This window comes from Staurois parvus, unplaced genomic scaffold (assembly GCF_062004578.1).
Source record: "Staurois parvus isolate SC_StPar_1 unplaced genomic scaffold, SC_StPar_1.0 ptg000154l, whole genome shotgun sequence".
In the NCBI taxonomy this organism is placed as follows: Eukaryota; Metazoa; Chordata; class Amphibia; order Anura; family Ranidae; genus Staurois; species Staurois parvus.
In genome coordinates, this window is record NW_028317950.1 from 2,805,819 (window position 1) to 2,833,415 (window position 27,597).

At 47.0% G+C, this 27,597-nt stretch overlaps 2 protein-coding genes across 5 annotated transcripts in view; one reads left to right on the forward strand and one right to left on the reverse strand.

Annotated features, from left to right (window-relative positions):
- HAUS7 (HAUS augmin like complex subunit 7) overlaps nucleotides 1–27,597 on the reverse strand; it is a 217,336-nt gene that overhangs the window by 89,250 nt on the left and 100,489 nt on the right. The window lies entirely within an intron of this gene.
- LOC149463423 (deoxyribonuclease-1-like) overlaps nucleotides 1–27,597 on the forward strand; it is a 99,063-nt gene that overhangs the window by 23,888 nt on the left and 47,578 nt on the right. For 2 of the 4 annotated variants that reach the window (XM_089674929.1, XM_089674931.1), the window contains exons 1-3: nucleotides 11,576–11,637; nucleotides 14,452–14,594; nucleotides 26,503–26,591. In XM_089674929.1, the coding sequence (XP_089531055.1) occupies nucleotides 14,457–14,594; nucleotides 26,503–26,591 (227 nt within the window). In that variant the 5' untranslated portion in view covers nucleotides 11,576–11,637; nucleotides 14,452–14,456. Of the gene's footprint in view, nucleotides 1–11,575; nucleotides 11,638–14,451; nucleotides 14,595–26,502; nucleotides 26,592–27,597 lie in introns of those variants that run through there. The other 2 variants (XM_089674930.1, XM_089674932.1) reach the window with 2 other exon arrangements.

Here is a 27,597-nt window from a genome sequence, read left to right on the forward strand (position 1 = left end):
AAGGCCACATGAAGTTTGGAGGTCTTTAGCTATTGACTCTGTAGACACTTGGCGATTTCGGCGCACTGTGCGCTTCAGCATGTGCTGACCCCGCTCTGTCATGTGACGTGGCCAACCACAGTTGCTTCCACTTTGTTATAATCCCACTAACAGTTGAGCGTGGAATATTTATTAGCCAGGAAATGTCACGGATGGACTTATTGTTCCCAGTTGCTTCCACTTTGTTAATAAGTAAAACAGGTATTTGGGGCACTCAGAGAGGGTTAAAATGGTATCTGCAGAATGAGCGTGGGCTAAGAACAATATGAAACTTATAAAAGTCCTGCTATAAATAAAACAATGTCCTTTTAGATTTATAGTAGTCCTTATAAGTTGAGTTACTAGTAGGCAGGCAGCCAGCCCGTAGAGAGCTAGAGAGAACCCTGTGGGGAGAGCAAGGGAAAAAAGAGTGCAGCCGTTTAACTCTTTAATAAACCGTATAATACAGGCAACTCACAAAGGTATAGTAGAGTAGCTCTTGTCATATCATTTAATCGGCATCTGCTGTGTGATGAGTCATGGGTCACTGTGCCAGGTTGTGGATCCGGTGTGAGGCGGCGATGCTAGTGGCTCTCAGCATTTCCTGCGAGTTCCAGGACACTGCAAGCAGGCGCTAGAGGACACATGGACATCACATCCGATCACGTGGGGAGTGTCGCGCGTTCAAAGCATGCGTGCTCCCTCTTAAGGCCGTAACCTTGGCTTCAACTTTGTCCGAGCTGACACCAGCATAAACACGTTTCATCACCTGATGTCCTCCGCTCCGTGAGGACGTCATGTGACGAAACACGTAGGGCAGAGCTTCTGGAGGTGATGTAACTACGTTCAGCGAGCTGCAAGCGTCTGTATGCCGGAGCAGGCTGTTTTTATTTTGCTGCGTATGCAGTTTATGCTGGTGTAGGCTCAGACACCAGTAAATGTGAGTGGAATGTCATGTTTTATGAATAAACTTTTTGCTACATTGTTACGCTAGAAGTCTTTCCTCTCTTGCTTTCTGAGTTCATTCCGAGACTGAGAAGAAGTGTGTGCCCTTTTGAATTATCCCATATACGCTGGTATCCATCTGCAGATCCTTGCTTCCAGAGTAGAAGTGCTTGTGCTGGTTAATAATCTGACCAGCATATTTCTCGGGTGAATTTATTCAGTGGTGGATTTGTGTACAGTGATTTGTGTTTTTTCACATGAAGGTTCAACATTGAAGACAAAAGCACATTTTAGATATATATTATTGGTGTTGGACATTTTACATTTACTTTTTCACTATTTGAATTTATTGAATAAATCATATAAAGGACACTTTTTTCTGGGGACAATTTATTTTGGAACATTTTTTGATTATTTATTTTGGTTATATTGATTTTAATATATGATTGTTTAAGGATTTATTTCAGCACTGTGAAAGTATAATAAGAAGGAGCACTGCCTTGAATTTATATTTAGTGGCGCTGTCCATATTCTAATTATTTACTGGTAAAAAAAAAAAGCACTTGTGTGTTGAACTACTTTTTTTTTTCTAATTCTGCTTTAAGAGGGTGTGGTTGGGGTGTGTCCTTTGCCTACATACATTTGCTAATTGGTGTCCCTCGTTCACATCTCAAAAAGTTGGGAGGTATGATACAGGATTGACCCCAGCGCTGTCCTTTGAAAGCTTGCTATGGGTGGCAGTCTATCCCCCTGTAGATCCTAGGGTAGTGATGGCGAACCTTTTTGAGCCCGAGTGCCCAAAACTGCAACACAAACCAACTTTTTTATTTCAAAGTGCCAACACTGCAATTAACCACTTGCCTACCTGGACGCATTGACAGACGGCACTGATCGGTGGCACTGCTGGGCATCATTGATGGGTGGCACTGATGGGCAGCACTGATGGGCGACACTGCTGGGCACTGACAGGTGGCACTGCTGGGCAGCACTGACAGGCGACACTGCTGGGCAGCACTGACAGGCGACACTGCTGGGCACTGATGGGTGACACTGCTGGGCATCATTGATGGGCGGCACTGATGGGCAGCACTGATGGGCGATACTGCTGGGCACTGACATGTGGCACTGCTGGGCAGCACTGACAGGCGACACTGCTGGGCACTGATGGATGGGACTGCTGGGCATCATTGATAGATGGCACTGATGGGCAGCACTGATGGGCGACACTGCTGGGCACTGACAGGCAACACTGCTGGGCACTGATGGATGACACTGCAAGCAATCTCACCTCTGGCAGCGTCAGTGTGGCTTCCAACACAGCAGCTCATTCCCATCTACGCTGAACACATTGCCCCTGGCCCCGGAGCAGTGTGGGAGCCTCTTCCTCTCTTCCGCGCCCATCCCCGGGTACATCACCCCTGGTGCCAGAGCCGCATTGGAGCCGTTTCCTCTCGTCCACGCCCACCCTGGCCCAGAGACATGTGGGAAATGTAGTTTGATGGGGATCCAGTGTGGACGAGATCTGGATGGCCGGTCCATGCGCGCTCATCATCCTCTTATTCCTGGCGTGCCCACTGAGATGACTCTGCGTGCCAGCTCTGGCACGCGTGCCATAGGTTCGCCATCACTGTCCTAGGGCATGCTGAAGTACTCACAGTACTCACTCTGTCCTCTTTGCTCCCACTGCTCCAGGTGTCGATCCCATTCATGCTGCATTGCTGAATGTACCCTCCTGAGCCAGTCTGGAGGCCGCCCTTCACGCCCCCTCCCAGGCACATAGGGGCTCCTCGGCACTCCATCTTCCGCTTGACTCATCTGTCAGCCTGACTTTCCCATATTTATGGGCCAGCCCACCACTCTACCAGGGCCTCCAAACCTGGGATTGGCCAGACTCCCACAAACATGCAAATTAGGTCCTCCAGGGTCAGGAGGAGGCGATAGAGCTACAACCTGTCATTCAACTAACCTGAAATAACCCAACCTCAATCACAGACTCGCACAGTTACCACGAGTCATACACAATGATTTTACCTGCTACACAGTCAGTGAGCAGTAGTAGTCAGTGAGCAGCATGCAGTGACAGGGCAGTCAGTGAGCAGTATTTAGTGACAGGGCATTCAGAAGTATATAGTGACAGGTCAAGCAGTGCACAGTATATAGGGACAGGGCGGTCAGTGAGCAGTATATAGGGACAGGGCAGTCAGTGAGCAGTATATAGGGACAGGGCAGTCAGTGAGCAGTATATAGGGACAGGGCGGTCAGTGAGCAGTATATAGGGACAGGGCGGTCAGTGAGCAGTATATAGGGACAGGGCGGTCAGTGAGCAGTATATAGGGACAGGGCGGTCAGTGAGCAGTATATAGTGACGGGGCGGTCAGTGAGCAGTATATAGGGACGGGGCGGTCAGTGAGCAGTATATAGTGACGGGGCGGTCAGTGAGCAGTATATAGTGACGGGGCGGTCAGTGAGCAGTATATAGTGACGGGGCGGTCAGTGAGCAGTATATAGTGACAGGGTGGTCAGTGAGCAGTATATAGGGACAGGGCGGTCAGTGAGCAGTATATAGGGACAGGGCGGTCAGTGAGCAGTATATAGGGACAGGGCGGTCAGTGAGCAGTATATAGGGACAGGGCGGTCAGTGAGCAGTATATAGGGACAGGGCGGTCAGTGAGCAGTATATAGGGACAGGGCGGTCAGTGAGCAGTATATAGGGACAGGGCGGTCAGTGAGCAGTATATAGGGACAGGGCGGTCAGTGAGCAGTATATAGGGACAGGGCGGTCAGTGAGCAGTATATAGGGACAGGGCGGTCAGTGAGCAGTATATAGTGACGGGGCGGTCAGTGAGCAGTATATAGGGACGGGGCGGTCAGTGAGCAGTATATAGTGACGGGGCGGTCAGTGAGCAGTATATAGTGACGGGGCGGTCAGTGAGCAGTATATAGTGACGGTGGTCAGTGAGCAGTATATAGGGACAGGGCGGTCAGTGAGCAGTATATAGGGACAGGGCAGTCAGTGAGCAGTATATAGGGACAGGGCGGTCAGTGAGCAGTATATAGGGACAGGGCAGTCAGTGAGCAGTATATAGGGACAGGGCAGTCAGTGAGCAGTATATAGGGACAGGGCGGTCAGTGAGCAGTATATAGGGACAGGGCGGTCAGTGAGCAGTATATAGGGACAGGGCGGTCAGTGAGCAGTATATAGGGACAGGGCGGTCAGTGAGCAGTATATAGTGACGGGGCGGTCAGTGAGCAGTATATAGGGACGGGGCGGTCAGTGAGCAGTATATAGGGACAGGGTGGTCAGTGAGCAGTATATAGGGACAGGGTGGTCAGTGAGCTGTATGTAGTGACAGCGGTCAGTGAGCAGTATGTAGTGACAGGGCGGTCAGTGAGCAGTATGTAGTGACAGGGCGGTCAGTGACTAGTATGTAGTGACAAGGTGGTCAGTGACTAGTATGTAGTGACAAGGTGGTCAGTGAGCAGTATATAGTAACAGGGCAGTCAGCGAGCAGCATGCAGTGACAGGGCAGTCAGTGAGCAGTATGTGAGCAGTCACCTCCCAGTACACACCCCTCAGTTCAGACCCCCCTCTCCACTACAGATCCCCTTCCCCAGTACAAATCCCACAAGACAATCACCCTTCCCCAGTACAGAACCCTCAGCACAGTCACCTCCCAGCACTGACCCTTCATGACAGTCACCTCCCAGCACTGACAAGGAAAGAAAGAGGTGCCTTCTAAGTGCAGTATAAAAAGATATTTAATAAGCCACAAATGGTAAAACTCACAATGTGGAAGTGATAAAATAGCCCATCAGTATAGCCGTGATCCAAATCCTGCAGGAATCTGTCCGGTGGGGTTCCAGCCACTGTAGATGGTAGAGGGGAACCCAGGCTGCTGTGGATGGTCAGGAGCCACAGGCATTGTCGTTCGACCAAACCAGAAGTACCTGTAACCAGCGTGAACGGCAAGCCAGGCGGACGTGACATCACAGAGGAAGAGTTTGGTTGACAGAAGGGAAGAAACCAGGCTAGTCGCTTGGAGCTGACTGCTCCTTCTATAGGCCTGTGGGATCCCCATAGAAGTTGGAAATCACTGTAGTTGGCACCACTATAACAGTTCTCAGGTGCCATGACAAGTGGATGCCCTGCTGCATTGTGAACACAAGTGGTCTTTCAGTCAGTGAGCAGTCACCTCCCAGTACACAGCCCTCAGTACAGACCCCCCTCTCCAGTACAGATCCCTTCCCCAGTACAGACCTCACAAGACAATCACCCTGGCCCAGTACAGATCCCACAAGACAATCATCCTTCCCCACTACACACCCCTCAGGACGGTCACCTCCCAGCACTGACCCCTCAGGACCGTCACCTCCCAGCACTGACCCCTCAGGACCGTCACCTCCCAGCACTGACCCCTCAGGACCGTCACCTCCCAGCACTGACCCCTCAGGACCGTCACCTCCCAGCACTGACCCCTCAGGACGGTCACCTCCCAGCACTGACCCCTCAGGACCGTCATCTCCCAGCACTGACCCCTCAGGACAGTCACCTCCCAGCACTGACATTCGCTCTTCCCCAGTACAGACCCCTAAATACAGAAACCCTTCCCCAGTACAGGTCTCTCAGGACTAACACCCTTTCCCAGTACAGACCCCTCAGGAAAGTCTTCAGGACCAGACAGAGAACTGCAGTACATCTGTGTGTGCACATGATATCCAAAGATGGTGGCATGGAGGTGGAGCAGATCCTAGGCAATATATTTCTGGTTGAAGTTCCTCTTGAAAATGGATCTTGATCTGCTTCAATGTTTTGCCAATATTTCCAACCCCGCCCTTCATTACACAACTGAATAGTGCTTTTTTTTTACTTGAAAATGCCTTTAGCTTGACCACCAACCTCACACTTCCAGCTTTCATGCCCAGGTGAGAATGATGTAACCCCCCCCCCCAAGCTTTGGGGACCCTCTAATTACTTGTTTACCACCTCCTGACCACCCAAATGCAGGTTGACACAGCCAGTAGACATGGTGGTATGCATTACCATGGTTGCGGTACAATAATATTTTTAGTACAGGTTGTGTATGGCACGCAGTAATGCATTTAAGGGAACAGGCCAGTGCCACAACTGAGTTTGGGCGTGGTCCGGCTGACTTAGTAATTCAAACAGGCGTTACAGAGGGAGCATGTCACCTCTGAGCTTCCTGTCAAATGATTCTAAAAAGCGATCCATAGTGGATCAATTTTCAGTGGCACGGCAATGACGCACATGGAAATAAGCCCTAAACATTTATAAAACATTTTTGTTTTGTATGTAAAATAGTGAAAAACCTAAATACAGGAATCATAGAATGACGAATTACCTCTACAATGCAGTGTCGTAGTGTCGCATATTAATTAGCGTATGGTCCATATCTATGCTATATTCCCTTGATCCTGCTTGTCAATATGTCAATGCAATTATCAACAATCCAACTTACTGGAATGTCCATCCTCATTCCCCATGTCAATACAATAAAGTAAAACAGAATTATTAAAATAAAGTCTTGTGTGCTCGTTGTATTGTTTTCTGGGGAGATAGTATGATGGGTCGCTCCGCAAGGTGACCATACTTTATCATATATCCTTGGGCAATCCCTAGCTTCGTAAATTTGTACATTGGTAAAACTCGGTTAACAAATAATTTCCTAACTAGACATAGTAGAAGGGTCAGGGGATTTCCACTGCAGAGCAATAGATTTCTTTGCATAAAAGTGTTTGCTTTGCTCACTCAATCTTGGATGTTTGTGCGACCATGAGGCCGGATGGATCTCCTATATACAGTAAATGGCAACAGGTGAGACTTTGGCCTTTAATATTCCATTTTTATACCTTCTTGTACCACATGGAAGAGAAATATATTTCCAATATATTTAGAAAAAAAATTATATATGTGACATATATTTACAATATATTGGCCTACGCCAGTGGTCGGCAAGCCGCGGCTCGCGAGCCACATGCGGCTCTTTACACATTTTAATGCGGCTCTTCTGTGTGCTGGGCGCCCGCTCCCCTCCCTCCTCTCGGGCGGCCGCCCCAAAAGTCAGGACTCTGCATCTAGCCCAGCAATGGGCAAACTACGGCCCGCGGAGCGTGGCAAACATTGGCTGTCAGGATGTAGGCAGGGCAGCCAGGATGTAGGCGGGGCAGCGTGACGAACTCCTCTCACAGTCCGCCCTGAAGACCGGAACACGGCGAGAGGAACGCGCGGCGCAAAGGTAAGTGAATTGACACAATATGGGGAATGAATTACTATATGGGGGATGAATTACTATATGGGGGATGAATTACTATATGGGGGATGAATTACTATATGGGGGATTAATTACTTTGGGGGATGAATTACTATATGGGGGATGAATTACTATGGGGGATGAATTACTATATGGGGGATGAATTACTATGGGGGATGAATTACTATGGGGGATGAATTACTATATGGGGGATGAATTACTATATGGGGGATGAATTACTATGGGGGATGAATTACTATATGGGGGATGAATTACTATGGGGGATGAATTACTATATGGGGGATGAATTACTATGGGGGATGAATTACTATGGGGGATGAATTACTATATGGGGGATGTATTTTCAGTTTTAAAAATGTGGCTCTCAAAATAAATTTCAATCGTGGTTTTGGCGAGATTTGGCTCAGTTGAAAAAAAAGGTTGCCCACCACTGGCCTACGCTAATATATTTTAACATGTATTCTAAAAAAGGTACATTTAAATATATTTTCTAAAGGTATATATTTAAAAAAAAAAATTTTTTAAATATATTCTAAAGATTTTTTTTAACATATAAACAAATTTGTTTTAACATATATTTTTATATATATTTGTAAATGCATTCCAAAAAATGGAGATTCAATGTATTTTCAAAGACATATTAAAAAATTTATTTTTACAAATATTTTTCATTTTGAACAACCTAGAGGGCATATAATATATCCAGTGCAGATATTTTTGCTGAATTAGTAACTGAATGTCTAAAGGGTATAACTGAGGGAATATACAGTAGGTACCCATAATATCTGGCCATGCCTCTTCAGAAAGATCCATTACATTACCTTTCCTCAAGGAAACACTGGTTGGCTGCCCGTTATGTAGATTGGATGGCTCTACTGCTTTATAAAGGCCTGGCCTTGGATGGACTAGTATGAGGATCAGGATTTCTGACTTTGCTGGTTGCATGCTTATATTCGATCAATGATTCAGAGAAAAGTACCAATCAGAAAGAAGTTTTTTGAGAAAAAAATGTCATAATAAGAGAATCTTCAGATCCAACAGTTTTGTGGAGAATTGGATACCTGGAGTCCTCCTGCTGCACTTTGTGATTCTACTGGCACCTATATCACTACGGGAGGCAGTAATTACCATAGCTGCCAACATGTAGAAAAAAATTAAAGGCTAAGTTCACCTTTTGTAAAAAAAATACACATATTTTTTGCAGATTAAAAAAATGTGCTTTTATTATTTTTTATAATGCAGCCTGTAAAGCATTGCACCCACTATCAGCAGTGCCAGGATCCCACAGGCCTGTACCTCCCATATGGGCAGGCATTTACTGAATGGCAGGAAGAATCAATGAACTACGAGAGTGCTCAGCTGTGCCCTCACAGTTCATTGAGAACTAAAGGCTGTCAGCCACAATGGCAGAACTTACTGGTAGTCTATTCACTCACAGGAAACTGCAGGGAGGAGAAACCCCGGCTGCTGTCACAGAGGAGGAGCGCTGCCAGCGAGAGGTGGGTGCAAAGGAGTATGTTACACCCTAAACATGGGTGTAACATGCTCCTAGAGGTAAATTTATCCTTTAATCCCCTGGCACCAGCGCCTCCCGGCCCTTTAAGGGTTTCAGAAGCCAGGTGGCGGGGCGTGGTTTAGAGTCATGTGACTGCCATGACATGACATCACGTCAGTCACAAGATCAGGAAAGATTCCGATCGAAAGAGGAGATCGGGACCTTTCCATGAGTACTGGACATGTGTGCTGGGAGTGCACAGGGTGCACGCTTTCAGCACGTCTTTTTTTAATAGAACGCAAATGTGCGGCCGCTCGGTGTCCAGGCCCAGACACCGGGAGGCCACACATTTGCGTTCGGCCGGCGCCAAGAGGTTTAGAGGAACAACATGATGAGCTATAGAAGAAAAAGGCAGCATATAAAGTGCACCACTGTGTCACTGGAAGCAAGAATAACTACAGATAGTGAGAAGAAATCTCTCCAAATTTTGTAAAATGTTTCACATTTTTTAAACTCAAATTATTCAGATTAGAATGCTGCTGTGTGGAAGCCACAGAAGGAAAATTCCATGGCCAAATATTCGCTGCCTACTTATGCTGCCTCTGAGGCGGTCAGTGATGTGACGATTGTGGCGTCAGACCCCCAGCCCTTCTCACCAACTCGTGACCGAAGGACTAGCCAATCTAAAACCGCGCTGTCACGTGTGCAACAATGCCACGATCATCTGCACCCTGCACAAAGATTTTCCAGCTAATGGACCACAATCTATGTCCCGCAGCCTGAGAGCGATTGTTACTGGGTCAAGTTAATTATGCTATTAACCCTTCACACTGCCACCACCACCTTTTTGTAAAGAAATGGAGGAAACTCGCCAATATTAGCAATAACACTATGATGTTTGAATAATCATCTGTATACCACTGTCACCACAAGCAGAGGTATATAGAGGTTTAAAACACACAGTAGCGCTCTTCAGAGACATGGATTCTTAGTTTGCATTAAAGAGCTTTAGAAACAGTTCAACACTTTTCAAATAATAGAATTTATTACTAAAAAGGTCAAAATGGTGCAATACAAGTATTTACAGAAAAAGATGTAGCCAATATATATAAATAAATACAGAGAGCAATACCACAACGGGGAGATAACAGAAAGAAATTTAGAGAGGTAGAGTACTTGCCAAAAGTCCTGGGTTAAGCAGTTCACGTTTCCTGAGCAAAAGGGTACAGTCTCCCAAGTTGGTTCCTGGTGTTAAAATGGAGATCTCTTCAACTTACTGCTCCAAGCATAACATCCTTTTTCTAGGAACTCAGCAGGGTGTCTCCTTACAGCAGGGAACCAATTGCCTCATTTGAGGAGGGGTGTTTTAGGCGGGGGACTCAGGCTAAAACCAAAATTCCTCCCAAGTTATACCAGGGTCAATAACCTTCCCTCGGTACATGTAACATTCTATCCACGGGTAGGATAATCTGCAGAATGATATTCTGAACGTCCAGATACCAGTTATGACATATCTGCTTGGGACGGTTAAGAAGATATCGTTTTCTGCTCTCGGGTATGCGTAATCCAGGGGTGTAAGATATCAGACGACTCGCATTAAGCTGAGCTATCCGAATATGTGCTTTATTTTTATGTAATTATTTCCTACCTTAAGATATGAAATGATAGGGAAAAGTGGGTTTTAAATGTGATGCCTGTTTTACGGCTACCTAGGAATGCGTTTGAAGCCCAGTGAAGGATTGGTTTATGGCTTTACAATTATCTCAGATTGAGAAGCTAACAGACTCCCGGGCACCAGCAAATTTGGGATTTATAACCATAAAGCTGTCCCGCTGTGCCTGATTGCCTGTGCACTTCTGATCCCAGCACACAGGGACCACGTGTCACTCAACAGAGAGGGAGGGGGGAAGCTGATTTGGAGTAGAAATGATACAAGATTGAGGGCCTTTGGAAAAATGGAGGTTTACATCCATCTCTGTACATACAATACTATTTCCCCAAACCTGTTGTTTAAAGGATTTGTATCTTTTTAATGTCATCCTCCAAGCCACATGAAAAGGCCCTCTACAAATTGTACAGTATTTTATTTTGGCCTTAAAACATGTCTCCCATGGCAATGACACCTTCCTATGGCCTTCGTTTGACAATAACTTGCATATTAATCTTACAAATGGCAGAACTAAATAACTAGATTCACTCCCCCGTTGGACTTCAATGAGGGTTTCCACAAAGTCTGTGAATTTTGAGCAAAACCAGACCCAGGAAGATTTGCTAAAAGAGGTTTAAAAACAAAAATGGCTGTGGACAGACTTGCACACATTTTTAAAATGCAATTGTATGAATGGGACCTCACAGTAAGGCTACATTGAGATGATAGAGGTTCCATTGTAACAAACCATTGAAGATGCAGAAAACCGTTGGCACTTATCATGGTGGAGTTGGACTTTAGCAGTGCAATGTCCAAAGGAGCATGCAAAGTGGAAAGGATCTAAACCACATTGTTCATTCCACTAGAACACAAACACCTTATTGGCAAGCTGGACATTCTAATCAGCCCAAGTTCACATGTTGACTTCAGTACTCTACATTATAGCCGGGACTATGGCAGCCCTAATTTTAGGTTTCCTATAAATAATCAACTTTACCAATGTAGATCAAAAGTCTTTACAAAAACACTTCTGACCTCCACGGTATTGATTCCTTGGCTTGTTTACCAAAAGCAAATGGAAGAATAAAGACGTGTCAGGTGGGAGATTCACTTCTTTTCCCACAGGTTGGTCTGATATTATATAAAGCACCTCTGCAGTAAGCATTAGCCGGCAGCCATTGTGATTCCTGTGGATTTGCATTGTCCAGCTACGTGTATCCACACCAGATCCAAGTAGGCAGGTAATGCATGGGTTATTAATTAATTTTGCGTAGATTGATAAAACTAAAATGCAATAATAAATAATGTAAAGGAAACATTTCTTTTATCTTTCGGGAAAAAAAAAAACAAATAAAACTGTCTACTGGACTGAACAAGACATTTCTCAATAAAGGGGAAAAATAAAAGAAATGTTCACTTTGTAGTAAGGCATGTAGCAAAAAAAAAAAAAATTATAGAATGACATACAATGTAACAGCATGTTTTATTACCATATTGTTTGTGTTTCTGCCATGGGTTTTATGGCTGCATGTCCTTTTTGTACAACACATTTGTGAACAAGATAATGAATATATGCGACTTGCTCAAACTTCAATGTGAAAAAGTCCACTATGCTGCATTTTGGCTGAGTTTTAATCTGCATTTGGCAAATTCAAGTCGAAGGATTGAAACCCTTAGGGACCATTCTCACCCAAGTGTTGCAGTATTGCTAGTTACTCCAACACGCATCAACTTACAGCTCCATGTGCACTGCTATTCATTGCTACTGGTACATCAACACACTTGTAGCTGCTCAGTACACAGCAGTGCAACACAGCACACAAACCATGCATAATATTGCACAGCATTTTGTTTGAACCTGCACCTTAATTAGTCTATTGAGGTGTGTAGGCAGCCCATTCATTCAGCAAATTCAGGCTTTAAGGCTCTCCTTAAGGGACGAATAGCTACAAAGAAAACATGTCTGTGGTGTCCCTGTCTGGTAGTAGGTGGTTACACTCAACCGGACCTGTTCTGCAATGTTGAAGATGCCATGTAACGTGTGCAAGCCACTGCTTCATTTCTACTGAGTGTCAGGAAACTGCTTTTATATCAACACAGGTAGCATCAACAGCTTGACCCAATTACCATGGAAAGATAGGTGTTATTGTCCATGAACAGGATGGGAGGTGTGAGATTTGTGGAACCCTGTTCTAGTTACATGATCCCATTTTTGGTGTCAGGAAGGCTTCATAGTTGTCAACCCCTTCATTTTCATGGCTGACAGTAGGAACTGTTCTCTGTCAGAAATGTGTCCTCAGAAAAATGCCCCTTTTTCTAAGGTGTAGGAAAACTACTGATTCTTGATCTGTAGAACTTGTCTTCATGTGTTGAGCCTTTCATTTGTTGGAGAGGTGGTTCTACAATTTTACACCTCCCATCTTGTTCTTGGACAAACATCTGCCTTTCCATTAGATTAAGGGGTTGGTGTGGATATAAAGGCTGTAGTATTTTTCTGACGCTCATTAGAACGGAAGAAGTGGCTTGAAACATTTTCAACATTACAGCTTAATGTAACTTAACAACTACTAGATATACCATGACCTGGATAAATGAGAACCTTCACAGACACTGTGGTGGTCCCCTTCCGTTGGAGCACTAAACACATGTAATGCTCGCCCCCTTAAGGGCCTGCTATTTTTTAGGTCCCAAAGTTCTTATCCCAGTAGATGCACCAGCAGCCAGACACACAGTCACTCTCTTTGTCTAGATCAGTCTAGGGCACGGGTATCAAACTGGCCACCCTCCAGCTGTTGCAAAACTACAAATCCCATGAGGCATTGCAAGATTGACAGTTACAAGCATGACTCCCAAATGCGGAGGCATGATAGGACAAAGTTTTGCAACAGCTGGAGGGCCGCCAGTTTGACATCCCTGGTCTAGGGATATGGTTTTTTGATGCTTTATTGCAGAAAATGAACTTGGATGATCATGAGTGCAGGGTAATTGTGAGTTACTCCAGCAATGCTAATTAGTAACTTGAAGACACTAATTTTCATCCTAAAGAATCTGAGCATACTCTTTTGCAGAAGCAAATAATGGGCTAAGCTACACTGGGACACCATGAACAATGTCAGCAGCACACGGTCACTGGGATCTCTCACACCAATCTGTATTCACTAATGTACTTTGATAATGGGATGCCTCCATGCAGTATCTTCCAGACACATCTGTGAATTCTTTAGACCAGTCAGCTCCAGCTAATTTTCAGCAAAATGGGCCCCCCAAGTTTGCATTGCTGAGACCTTGATGAGCAGTAGAATCACAGCTGGCTTGCCCAGAAGGGCAGCAGCCCTCCAAGTTGGATTCTCCTACCCTAGGACAAGAACCCCTCTGCTCCAAGCCCCAGCCCATTTATGCACTCTCCCAGCCACCACCTGCCCACTATACCCCAAGGATTGGCTAGGACTGTATAAAAATTCAATTGCTCATTTGCTCCCAGCCCACTATCCTCCAGAACTCTCTAGAGAGACAGGGGAAAGCAGCCAACCCTGTAGCCAGTGAAACACAAAATAGGCCAAAATAATTACATACAACTCAATCGATTACAGTGAGCTAATAACTTAATTTACCTAACCTAGCACCTATCTATCTAGGAGGCTGCAACATCCATGCTTATTTTATTTAAATGGTTAATCCAGGATTGCAACATTTCCACTTTATTTAGCTAACATTCAATTCTATGCCAGCTGCATTAATAGTTTGAAAAGAATCATCTAGCGATTTATCTGTTTTTACAACCTGCTGCAACCAGTATGTTCCCGTAGGTTTAGGAACTGTAGTCTGAATAGGATGAAAAGTCAAGATCCAACATTCCCTCTGGATCTTTGAACAAGACTCCCTTGTAAGTTTGTATCATAGATCTGTACACCTGGCATTCCTCCATTGCATTCCAAAACGTATTTCAATTGATGGATGAATTATTAGTTATCTTTTAATTTTTTTTCTGGTGCTTTTTTCATGACATAAATGAAATGCAAAAGAATTAGAGCTAAGACTTTTTTTTTCATGTTCAGGAAAAATGAAGTCCCTCCTCCTGGTGGCTCTTGCTGCCTGCTTTTTGCAAGCTTGTTTTGCCCTTAAAATAGCCTCCTTTAATATTGAAAGATTCAGTGCCACCAAGGTTGATGACCCTGTCGTCCTAAATCGTCTCATCCAGGTAAGAATTTGTGTTTTTATTATGAAAATTATGTTTTGGGGTTTTTTATTTTAGATTTTAAAGGAGAATAAAAAAATAAGTGCAATCTTCTTGGTTAAGAGCTGAGAAACATGCAAATATTGTATCAACTCATTTTGTTTTTAATAAATTCATAATTTTTTCAACTCTGAATTATGTACACGTTTTTCTCTCAAATAAATTGAACTGGTGGCAAACATTTATCCATATAGGCGTCATTATTATAACATTCTTTACATTTTTTTTTAAGAACACTGTATATTTGCTTCTTTTTCCAGCCTTGGATGCATCTATCTTCCTCAACAGAAGCAGCCTAGAGCCTAGTACACACGATCAGAAAATCGTATGAAAAATACCGGTTTCGAAGTGATCATACGATAATCTGATCGTTAGTACACAGCTTTCATCCAAAATTATTTGATGGGTTAAGCACGAAAATTTCTCTCGTACAATACCAGATCATATGATTTTTGTTTAATTAGTACAGTTTTCATCCGAAAATACAATACAAATATAATACATCACGTCCGATTCACAGGAATCTTAACTTTAGTAACCTCTTTACTTTTGATATGAGACTAACATGCGGGGTTTAAGGCCCAGATTACTTCCCCCTCGCTAGCTGTTTAGAAACGTTCCTTTTGTTTACCCACAACCTTGTAAAGATCATCCAAACCAGGGTCCCCGTTCACCTGCAAGGTCTGGTGCTCAAAGTCTGCCAAATCCTCAAATTAGCATTCCTCTGCATGCAGGTGCATCAACCCACTTTACAGAGTGTGGGGATACTTGAACATCTTGCATCTCTAAGCTGAAATTCCAGGTCTACAATTTGGATTTTTGTCCTTTGCTCCCTCGGTCTCCCACCTCCAAATTTCCTTGGTCACCCTACAGATTAGTAGATCTTCATCAAGCCTTCTTCGGTCTTCTGGATCTCGATGTCATTACCCCAGTTTCTGTGGATTTTCCTATAATTTGATTTCCAGACACAAAGCGAACATTTGCTTCATCTTGGATCTCAAGTTCTGAATTTCTTCTATTGAATCCAGAAAATTTAGAAACTCTGCATTGAATCCACCATTTCTACCACTGTCTCGCTTTCTGACTTCTGTTTTGATGAAGGATGCTTACCTAAATGTTTCCATGCTTCCAGCACATCTACTTTCCACCAGGTCATGGCCCTGCCCTTTGGCCACTTGTCTGCACCTCAGTCATTCGCCAAGGTGTTATACAAAGTATTAACCATGCTATGTTTTCTTCAGAATGGATGTCAGCCTGGGCTGTGAATCCTAGGTTCCCTGGCAATGCAGGAAACATCATAATTAGAGATGAGCGAATCGAACTAGGCGAAGTGGAATTCGTTTCGAATATTAGGAAAATTTCGATTCGCGCCGAATCCGAAAATTAGCAGACTTCGGATGCGCGAATCGAAATTTTTCCTAAAATGGCGGCGACATGTGCGGCGACGGAGCAGGGATGTCTGGGAAGGCACGCTGACCCATAATGCATTCATTCATGACATGTGATCGCATTAACCAATCAGCAGCCAGCCAGCCAGCACTGTGTAATGGTCGAGCTATAAATGGCGGCCATTTTAGAATTCTCCATTTGCCTCCAGTCATTCAACAGAGGCAGACCTGGCTGTATTAAGGGAGAGAGTTAGGGACACAGAAACGTTACTTAGGGACACAGAAACGTTAGTTAGGGACACAGAAACGTTGCTTAGGGCCACAGAAACGTTACTTAGGGCCACAGAAACGTTACTTAGGGCCACAGAATTGTTACTTAGGGACAGACACAGAATTGTTACTGAGGGACACAGATTTGTTACTGAGGGCCACAGAAACGTTACTTAGGGCCACAGAAACGTTACTTAGGGCCACAGAAACGTTACTTAGGGCCACAGAATTGTTACTTAGGGACAGACACAGAATTGTTACTGAGGGACACAGATTTGTTACTGAGGGCCACAGAACCGTTACTTAGGGCCACAGAAACATTACTTAGGGACACAGAATTGTTACTCAGGGACAGACACAGAATTGTTACTGAGGGACACAGAATTGTTACTGAGGGACACAGAACCGTTACTTAGGGCCACAGAAACGTTACTTAGGGCCACAGAAACGTTACTTAGGGCCACAGAATTGTTACTCAGGGACAGACACAGAATTGTTACTCAGGGACAGACACAGAATTGTTACTCAGGGACAGACACAGAATTGTTACTGAGGGACAGACACAGAATTGTTACTGAGGGACACAGAATTGTTACTGAGGGACACAGAATTGTTACTCAGGGACACAGAATTGTTACTCAGGGACAGACACAGAATTGTTACTCAGGGACACAGAATCGTTTAATTAAAGAGTATGTCAGACAACATGCAGAGGAGTGGCAGAGGAGGCAATGTTTTAGGAGCGAGCAGACGTGGCAGCAGAGGAAGGGGTCGAGGCAGCACTAGTCGCAGCCAGAGGCCAGTGCTCCCGGTGTCATCCAGCGGTCGTGTCTCCACCGACAACCCTGCCGTCATCGATTGGTTGGCTCGGTCGTCTTCCTCTTCCCAGGTCACCTCAGACACCTACAGCCAACGGTCGGTGGGTACGTCAGACACAACCGTTAGTTGGCATGGCCCGGGAGCAAGCCCACTGAAATCACGTGTCCTCTACCTGCCCCTGTCCTTTGGTGTTCCCTCACCAAGCGAAGTATCGCATGCTGTGGGCTCAGCCCCACTGTACAGTGAGGAAGAGCTAACAGAGGGCGGTCAGGAACGGGGGGGAGACATCCGCCTCTTCAGCAGCCAGGCGAAGAAGTAGTGGCGAGGAGAGTGGCTCGGTAGCCGGTCTAGAGACAGGTCTGTCTCCTGACCCACACGCAGCCGAGGGGGCTAGTAGTGAGGCGGAGACCCTAATTGATGATGATGAGGCTGATCGCACTTGGCAGCCTCGTCGTCATCAGGCTGTTGCTTCCGCATCATCAGGAGAAGAGGGTGGCAGCTTGGCAGCGAGCAAAACAGTCGGTGTGTTGCCCAGGAGGCAGCAGGGTCGCAGCAGTGTCAGTGGAGGCAAACGGCCACGGAGTAGAGCACCAGCTCCACTGCAGCCTACCACCACGGCCAGTAGTGGTGCCGGTGTGCACGGAGGAAGCAGCAGTCAGCCAGTGAGGAGTATCGGGGGCAAAGTTTCCTACTCGGTGGTGTGGCAATTTTTCGTCAAGCCGCCCGAGGAAGTAAACGTAGCCGTATGTCGACTATGTGGCCAGGGGGCCCATGTTGGGACTACAGCGTTGCGTCAGCATATGCAGCGTCACCATTTGGTGGCCTGGGAAAACCGTGATAAAGATACGGTGGTTCTGCCTGCCCCAGCCCCCGCTCCATCACCAGCTCCGTTACTTGCTCCGTCACCCGACGTCAATCGCCCTCTATCAGCCAGTCAAGGCTCCAACACCTCTGCTGAGGGGAGTTGTCGCTCGTTGGCATCTTCCGCTCGTTCAGATGCTCCTTCTCCTGCTACTCCTCTTCACGGATTCTGTCAGCAGTATTTCTTGGAATCCGTTTCCAAGAGACAACAGTTTGCGAGCACGCACCCGACGGTGCAAAAGCTGAACGTCCTCCTGTCCAAGTTGCTGGTGCTGCAGTCCCTCCCTTTCCAAGTGGTGGACTCAGCACCTTTCCGAGAAATGATGGCTTGTGCCGCGCCGCGGTGGAGAGTGCCAAGCCGTCATTTCTTCGCCAAAAAGGCAATGCCAGCCCTGCATTCACATGTAGAAGAGATGGTGGGCCAGTCTTTGAGCATGTCGGTCTCTGCCAAAGTGCACGGCAGCGCCGACGTGTGGAGCTGTAACTACGGTCAGGGACAGTACATGTCATTTACGGCCCACTGGGTGAACGTGGTGCCGTCACAGCCGCACCAGCAACTTGGACAGGTCACGCCGCTTTTGCCTCCACGTTTGCACGTCCTTGGTACACAAAAGATGTCCGCCTCTACCACCTCTTCTTCCGCCGTGTCCTCAGCCGCCACCCCCGTGCCAAGTCCCATTACCCGACCGGCATATCACATGTGCAGGGCGCAACGGTGTCACGCTGTGCTGCACCTGGTATGCCTTGGCGAACGTAGTCACACAGGGGAGGAACTTCTCAGTGTAATGAACAGAGAAATCGACAGATGGCTGTCTCCGCGCAAACTGAAAATCGGAACCATGTTGACCGACAACGGAAAGAACATGGTGTCTGCTCTGCGTCAAGGAAGGTTGTGCCATGCGCCATGCATGGCTCACGTGTTCAATCTGGTTGTCAAGCGGTTCCTAAAATCCACCATCCCACTGCAAGACATCCTTAAAATGTCACGTAAACTTTGCATGCATTTCAGCCATTCCTACACCGCAAAGCACACCCTCCTTGAGCTGCAGCGGCAGAACGGAATTCCACAGCATCGCCTGATCTGCGACGTTGCAACAAGGTGGAATTCAACCCTACACATGTTAGACCGCCTTTACGAACAGCGAAAGGCCATCACCGATTTCCTGATGTTACAAGCGGATAAAGGTACTCCCCTGTGTAACTTCGATGTCAGCCATTGGCAGCTCATGCGTGACACCTGCCGCTTGCTCAGGCCCTTTGAGGAGGCCACGCTATTCGTGAGTCGGCAGGACTATGGGATGAACGACGTCATTCCTCTGTTGCACGTCCTGGAACAAATGCTGTTAACAATGGCTGGTCAGGGTGCGGTAGACGTGGCGCACAGATCTCAACGCCACATGACCCCTGTGGGGGCAGGACAGGAAGAAGAGGAGGAGGTAGAGGAGGACATTTGTGCTCAGGAATTATTGAGTGAAATGGGTGGTTTTTCCACTCAGCGGACAGGAGTGGAGGAGCAGGAGCATCTGGTAGAGGAGGAGGAGGAGGAGGAGACAGAGGACCCAGACGCACCGTGGCAGTATGCTGTGGAGATGGAGGCAGGGAGTCCCTCGCATTCCTTGGCACAAATGGCCCATAGCATGCTCGCTTGCTTGCGTAGCAACAGCCGAATAATAACCATCAGACAGAGGGATGACTTTTGGCTGTCCACCTTGTTGGACCCTCGCTACCGTTCAAAAATGGTGGCCTTTTTCACACCTGCTGAGAGGGAGGCCAAAATAACGTACTATAAAAACCACCTATGTAGTCAGTTGGTCTCTGCCTTTGTGCGCCAATGTCCATCCTCAGACACTGTGGGCCCTGTGCGCTCGCGTTCCGCTGCCATGGCAGCAGGGGAGGGGTGGGGTGGTAGGAGCAGTGGCAGCTCCACCAGCAGCGGCTGCCTCAGTCTGCAGTCGATGATGAGTAGCTTTCTTCACCAGCGCAGTGAGGAAACTACTAACCAGCCGCAGCAGCAGCAGCATCAGGTGGACCTGGAGCAGGACCTCAAACAACAGGCTTGGGCCTACTTGGACAGCACCCTGCCAACCGAGGTAGACAATCCCCTTGACTACTGGGCAACGAAACTTGACCTTTGGCCCCAACTAGCTGAATTTGCCCTTGAAAGGCTGTCATGCCCGGCCAGTAGCGTGGCATCGGAGCGCGTGTTTAGTGCGGCAGGAGGTATTGTAACTCCGCGGAGGACACGACTGTCCACCCAAAGTGTGGAGAGACTCACGTTTGTGAAAATGAATCAGGCGTGGATTAGTCTGGATTTCAAACCACCAGTTCCTGACACAACTGACTAAATCCGCCATGAATCATGCCCCAAACATGTGCCACTTTCAGGTCTCCTCACACTGCTGGTGTGTTCCATTTTTTGTCATAGGGTGCTGGCAGATTACGGGCCTCCCATAGCTGCTGCCAGGCCCCTAATCTGCCATGGGCCCCTGTACCGCCTCCTCATGCTGCTGCCAGGTCCACAGTCTCTCATGGGTCCCTGTACGGCCTCCCATTGCTGCTGTCTCCATCGCCACACTCTGCCATGTGCCACTTTCAGGTCTCCTCACACTGCTGGTGTGTTAAATTTTTTGTCATAGGGTGCTGGCAGATTACGGGCCTCCCATAGCTGCTGCCAGGCCCCTAATCTGCCATGGGCCCCTGTACCGCCTCCTCATGCTGCTGCCAGGTCCACAGTCTCTCATGGGTCCCTGTACAGCCTCCCATTGCTGCAGTCTCCATCGCCACACTCTGCCATGTGCCACTTTCAGGTCTCCTCACACTGCTGGTGTGTTAAATTTTTTGTCATAGGGTGCTGGCAGATTACGGGCCTCCCATAGCTGCTGCCAGGCCCCTAATCTGCCATGGGCCCCTGTACCGCCTCCTCATGCTGCTGCCAGGTCCAGAGTCTCTCATGGGTCCCTGTACGGCCTCCCATTGCTGCTGTCTCCATCGCCACACTCTGCCATGTGCCACTTTCAGGTCTCCTCACACTGCTGGTGGGTTCCATTTTGTCATAGGGTGCTGGCAGATTACGGGCCTCCCATTGCTGCTGCCAGGCCCGTAATCTGCCATGGGCCCCCGTACCGACTCCTCATGCTGCTGCCAGGCCCGTAATCTGTCATCGGCCCCTGTTGTCGCTTGTTGGCATATTCCGCTCGTTCAGATGCTCCTTCTCCTGCTACTCCTCTTCACGGATTCCGTCAGCAGTCTTTCTTGGAATCCGTTTCCAAGAGACAACAGTTTGCGAGCACGCACCCGACTGTGCAGAAGCTGAACGTCCTCCTGTCCAAGTTGCTGCTGCCAGGCTCGTAATCTGTCATGCGCCCCTGTACCGCCTCCTCATGCTGCTGCCAGGTCCAGAGTGTGTCATGGGCCCCCGTACCGACTCCTCATGCTGCTGCCAGGCCCGTAATCTGTCATGGGCCCCTGTACCGCCTCCTCATGCTGCTGCCAGGTCCAGAGTGTGTCATGGGTCCCTGTACGGCCTCCCATTGCTGCTGCCAGGCCCGTAATCTGCCATGGGCCCCCGTACCAACTCCTCATGCTGCTGCCAGGCCCGTAATCTGTCATGGGCCCCTGTACCGCCTCCTCATGCTGCTGCCAGGTCCAGAGTCTCTCATGGGTCCCTGTACGGCCTCCCATTGCTGCTGTCTCCATCGCCACACTCTGCCATGTGCCACTTTCAGGTCTCCTCACACTGCTGGTGGGTTCCATTTTTGTCATAGGGTGCTGTATGGCCTCCCATTGCTGCTGCCTCCACCGCCACACTGTGGCTCCACACTCTGGTTTTGGCCCCGTGACTGCCCAAATGAGTGAAGTGTGCGGTGATTCTAAGATCGACGGCACTCATCTGCATGTCATACTGACTGACAGTATTATTTCTCTTCCCCAGCAGACTCCAAGGGCATTTAAATTAAAGGTACAGTGTTCTGCACTAATATAAAGGCTCTCTGAAGCCTAGAAACACCCTTTTATAAGTTAAATTCGCAGCGAATATATTCGACTCGAATCGAAATTTTTTCACGAATTCGCCGAATCAGTCGAATCGAATTTTTGAATAATTCGCTCATCTCTAATCATAATCATTGGCTTTTAACAGCATGGCTGTTGAAGCCGTTTTTTTCTTTGAGTCAGGGGCATCTCTGAGTTTCTGTGTCCCAAAATGCTAACATCCAGGAAAGTTACTTCCTGTAAGGTTCCTTGTTGGACATAAAAGGCACAATTCACTTGGTCTGAGTCTCGGGGCTTCCACCCTAGGATTTGTTTTTTTGGACAAAACCTCGCTTTTCTGCAGCTACTGTAGGCCTGTAGTAGCATTTGCCACTCAGCACTTTTTAGGTCCAGTTTTTTTCTGTCCAGTCTATCTTGTTTTCAGAGACCATCAGTTTTTCATACTTTGATTTGGACCTTTGAACAGGGAGTCTTCCTGTTTCTTTCCCTGTGACTCCATGGAATCTGACTCTGGTTCCCCCTGCGCTTTGAAGATTACCATGTGAACCTGTGAGAGATATTGCTCTCTTTATGCTCACCCAATGGGTGGTAAGTTGAGCGTCTGAACAGGTGAAAGTGTTCTGCAAGGAACCCTTTCTGATTTTGCAAGGGGACAAGATGGTGTTGAGATGTAGGACTTTCTTCTTGCCTTAGGTAGTCTTTGATATTTGCCTCAAGCAGGAGTCACCTTCTCTGTCCCTCTGCCCAGCTCTGGTTGACTAAAAGGAATTTTACCTCCATCGTCTGAATGTGGTTTGGGCTGTGAAAGTTCATCTCTCAGCCACTTCTTCAGTAAGATTAATTTCCTGATGGTCCTCATAAGGGTACATCAGCTTCTCATTTCACCATCTCTAGGTGGCTCCAGCACACCGTCATTCAAACATATCTCAAGGATTGGGTTCCACCTTTTTTGGTCTGTGAATGTTTGGGAGCTGAAGGCAGATCATATTTTACTGTTATTTTTTTCTTAGGTCTGTTAGCCTTTGTTGTTATGTTTCTCACCCCTCTGTTGAACTCTGGACAGTCTAGGAATTCTCTGAATTCCTGTGTGGATGAATGAGAAAGAAGACAGGATTTTTGTACTCACCATAAAATCATTGAAGCCCATTGAGGGATACAGGTCCTCCCCCTCTATATTTATTTTCATGTCTACTACTGTGCTACGAAACTGAGGTGTAATGGTTGTGGGCAGGGGTGTATTTAGATTTTGTGCCGTCCCCCCCCCCCATGAGAGAGCAAGAGTGTTCAATAAGTGTGTGAATATATAATTCTCTCTCAGATCGTATGGGACCACCCACCCACACACAATGATTACCCCCCCCCCCCCACTTCCTCCAAGGGCTGCTGATCTCCGGGCAGCAGGAAATGTGGGCAGGGGGTGGTAATCATACTGTGTGTGTGTGCAGTCCCATATGATCTATCCGTGATCATGTCTCATGTGCTGCAAGGACGACAGGCGGGAGAGCCCAGAGAACACAAACACAGCTCACCTCCTCCTGGCTCTTTCCTCTCTGTCAGTTCTCTCCCTGCTCCAGGCGTTCACCTGGTCCCAGCTCTGAGTGCGGGTGGAGGAAGGAGCTCAGCGGAGAGCAGCCATTCAGGAACACCTGGGCACCCCTTCCATCCAGCTAGGTCTGTCCCTCCCTTCAGCAACAGAAATCCAGCGGGAGGGAGAGGGGGAGTAGTGCATCCTTCTGCAACTGCTCTCCCCCACCACACCGATCCTCCTGCTGTCCAGGCCACCTACAAGAGTACCAGTGGTACCCCTCAGATGGCAGTCCTGCATTGCTCTGTCCGCCGCTGCTCACCAGGTCCCTTCTTCCGTGGGGGAGTTGCCGCCCCCACCCCCCTTAAAAATTGCTGCCCTAGGCAAACACTTTGTTTGCCTCGCGGTAGATACGCCCCTGGTTGTGGGTGGGGTTATCCTGTGCTGACCAACAGCTTTTTAGTCATCAGTGCTTATTTCTCCTGTAAGTGGCAGTATACCTTGGCAATCTAAGAACTCCTGTGTCCCTCAATGGACTCCAAGAAAAGTGTTTTACAGTGTGTAAAAAACTATTTTACTGGTATTCACCAGCTATCTCTAATGAACAGTGAGGTCACTCTGCAATTAAAAAGGAACAGGAAAGCTTTAGAGGAAAGAGGGTCCAAGACATATTTGTGGGCAAAACTTCATGGACACCTGAACATCACACCTATATGGCTGACCACTCGTTTACATGAAGCTGGGGAGCATGCTGTGAGGATCGCGGCGTCAGACCCCAGCCCTTCTCACCAAACTCGTGACCGAAGGACTAGCTACTCTAAAACCGCGCTGTCAAGTGCGTAACAGTGCCACGCCCAGCTGCACCCTGCACACAGATTTTCCAGCTAATGGACCACAACCTGTGTACCTGCAGCCTGAGAGCGATTGTTACTGGGTCAGGTAATATATCAGGGCGACTTGTATTAAAGTGACCAATCTGAATTCATGCCTGGTTTTTATGTAAGTCTTTCATATTCTAAGATATGAAATCATAGGGGAAAATGGGTTTTGAATGTGATGTCTGGTTTACGGTTTATCTGGAGTGTCTTTGAAGCTCAGTGATGACTTGGTTTATGGCTTTACGATCCCTTTCCAAGCAAGAGTCTTGCAGACATATGGGGGCCAGGCTAATTGGGGTTTATAACCATGACGCCCTCCCAGTGTGTTTGCTGCCTGTGATCTCTGCATCAAACAGACCACATGTCACTCAACAGAGAGGGAGGGGGGGGATTTTGAGGAAGCTGATTTGGGAGTAGAAAATGATACAAGACGGAGGCTGTCACGTGTTCACCCACACGCACACGCCCACAGCAACTAGCTAACCGAGGCGTGCACGTGTGGCCGTGACTTGGGGTAAGAGGGAATAACGGGGACTTAACTTTGAGTATATAAAACCGTATATAAGACCAGCCGTGATATACTTTCACAGCCCGCACTACCTCTTGGCCACCACCGGAGGGAGACTCCACTCCAATCCAGATGGCTGACCACACACTGGCAGATACAAATCTTACATACAATCTGATGCACTAACTAGGGTTGAGGAGCAGCCTAGCAATCACACACTCCCTCCAGCTATCCTACAAGCCAGAACCCCGGTGTTAATCACTCTTCCACTGTCCACACACCCCCACACCAGACACACCACAAATGGTAGCTTGCCACCACCCAACAGTTTATCCGCAGAACGGTCTGCTGGGACACCACACACACACAGATCTCCGTCTGGCATATCTGTTACCTTTACAATCTGCACGCAATCTTCCAACACGTAGTGCAATTGCATACAGATTAGCAATGAGCTTGACCGAGCATATAAAGACACTAAAATACAATACAATCTAATCTCTCCGGAGATATGAGCCCGTGCCTAAATACCCAGAAGTCACTTATTAATTTTAAGATTTAATATCCCGAAAGTGGGCAGTGCATAAAAATATGTACCAAATATAAAAAGTTACAGAAATACAAAAAATACAAGAAGACACACAGACTATTCACTATAAAATAAAAGGGAATAAAAAACAGATAAAACTTTTACCAAGATTTACCCTGCGACTGGAGCAAGTCAGAGAGTCCGTTATCCGTTAGTCGATCAAACCAGCTCCATACGAATCACAATGTCCGGGTCCTCAATTTATGGGGATATGGACATAGGCTGGACATTAGTTCTTGGCCAATTGACTCTGGGGGGTGTTTCTGTACCCGCCCACAGGCTGTTCTGGGTGCTGAACTGCCCAAAGTCAATTGGACCAAGACCGGCTTGAATCACCAAATCGGGGATTGAATTTCCGACACCAGTGCATCAGTCCGATCGCGACAATACCAATCACTGTTCCGCTACCGCACTCCAGCGCTACATAACCATTTCCTGCATTTTCCTGGCATTCTATATAGTCCACAAATATAGTTTTCATATGCCGATGTAGCCTACAGAGTACCCCATCAGAAGGAAGTATTTTCATCTCTCTGCAACTAATATTTTAGCTTGTATGAGGGATGAAACATACTCCTTTGATGTACGTATATAATTTTAGAGCTCTCTGGACAGATCGGAGCCCCCCTGGTGTCATGAAGCCGAAACGTCTGCGTTTCTCTTTTCAGCTTCAGGAAGATGGCAAAGTCTGATTACATATAGGTGACAAAATCTTATTAGCACCCAGGTGCCACTTCCAGCCTGAAGAAGCTCTGTCTCTTTTCAGCTAATGGGGGACCATCTGTCTCTGCCTATGACTGAATATTTCTTTAATGATAAGGACTGACTAAATTTACAATTATATTTTGCTACAGGTCTCATTTCAGCTACTCAAATCTGTACATTTATATCACAGAGGCCTTTGCCAAAATGAAGGTTCGCATCCATCTGTGTGTGCACAATTGCTACACATGCCACTCTATGGAAAATGATTAATAACTAGCAGATATTTTCTAAACTAGAATTCTTAGCAACTTTATGGCGGTTTTCCTTTTCTGACGACAGATATTGAGAAGATATGAGCTTATTTCTGTTCAAGAAGTTATGAATAAAGATGACACAGCTATTATAAGGCTTGTCCAAGAACTCAACAAGTAAGTTATTGCCGTTCAAAACTTTTTCATTGCATTTGCCAAACTGGATCTATCATTAAATTTCAACCTTCATACAAATTCCAGTGTACAGCGTTTGTATTGATACTTAGATCTATATAGACACTGTGGACTGGATTGCGGCCTTGACACTTCACTTGATCAAGACCTTGCTAATATAAATGCAGACACTCTGAAAGTTTGCTACAGACAAGGGAAAGAGAGAGCCCACAGATTCCTAGTGCAGTAGCCTTTATTAAATGGCTAAAAACAATATAAGTTACACTCACAAAGGTAAACTTATATCAGGCATATCATCCACTCCATGTGCATATGACACATATGACACAGGCTGAGCATACGCTCTCCTCACTGACTAGCTATTCTTGCTGACGGGTAACCAAGCCAGCAGTGGGGAGGAGGCACGCTCACAGTCAGCAGCTGAACTGGCGCATGGGAGGAAGAGGCAGCACCAGGAGATATGACATGCCATTGCTATGATGACGCGTTTCAGAGGGCGGAGCCTCATTTTTCAAGTTCATATGGCAGTGTAGAGCAAGTCTCTTGCCAGAGAGCTTTAATGCTTTGTGTATTGACGGACCTGGAAAGTTGTCGCCACATTTGCATAGCAAATTCTGTGACTACCTAATTAACCCTTACTCAATCTACCCATACACCACTTCCCAACCATGCTATAGCCAAAAGATGACTTCAGTTCTGGGAGGGTGTCCATGGATGTCCTCCCAGAAAGCGCCACCAACGGAGCGCACCCGGCGAGGTCGGTGATCGCTGTGTCCTACGGGCACAGCTGATCACGTGATAAGGTAAAAGGCCAATCACAGCGGCCTTTTACCACGTGATCAGCTGTGTCCAATGACACAGCAGATCACAATGTAAATACAGTTGCCGGTCATCGGCTGCACTTTCCTCACGCTGTGAGGACCTAAACCCTATTGAGCATCTGTGGGGCATCCTCAAACGGAAGGTGGAGGGGCGCAAGGTCTCTAAC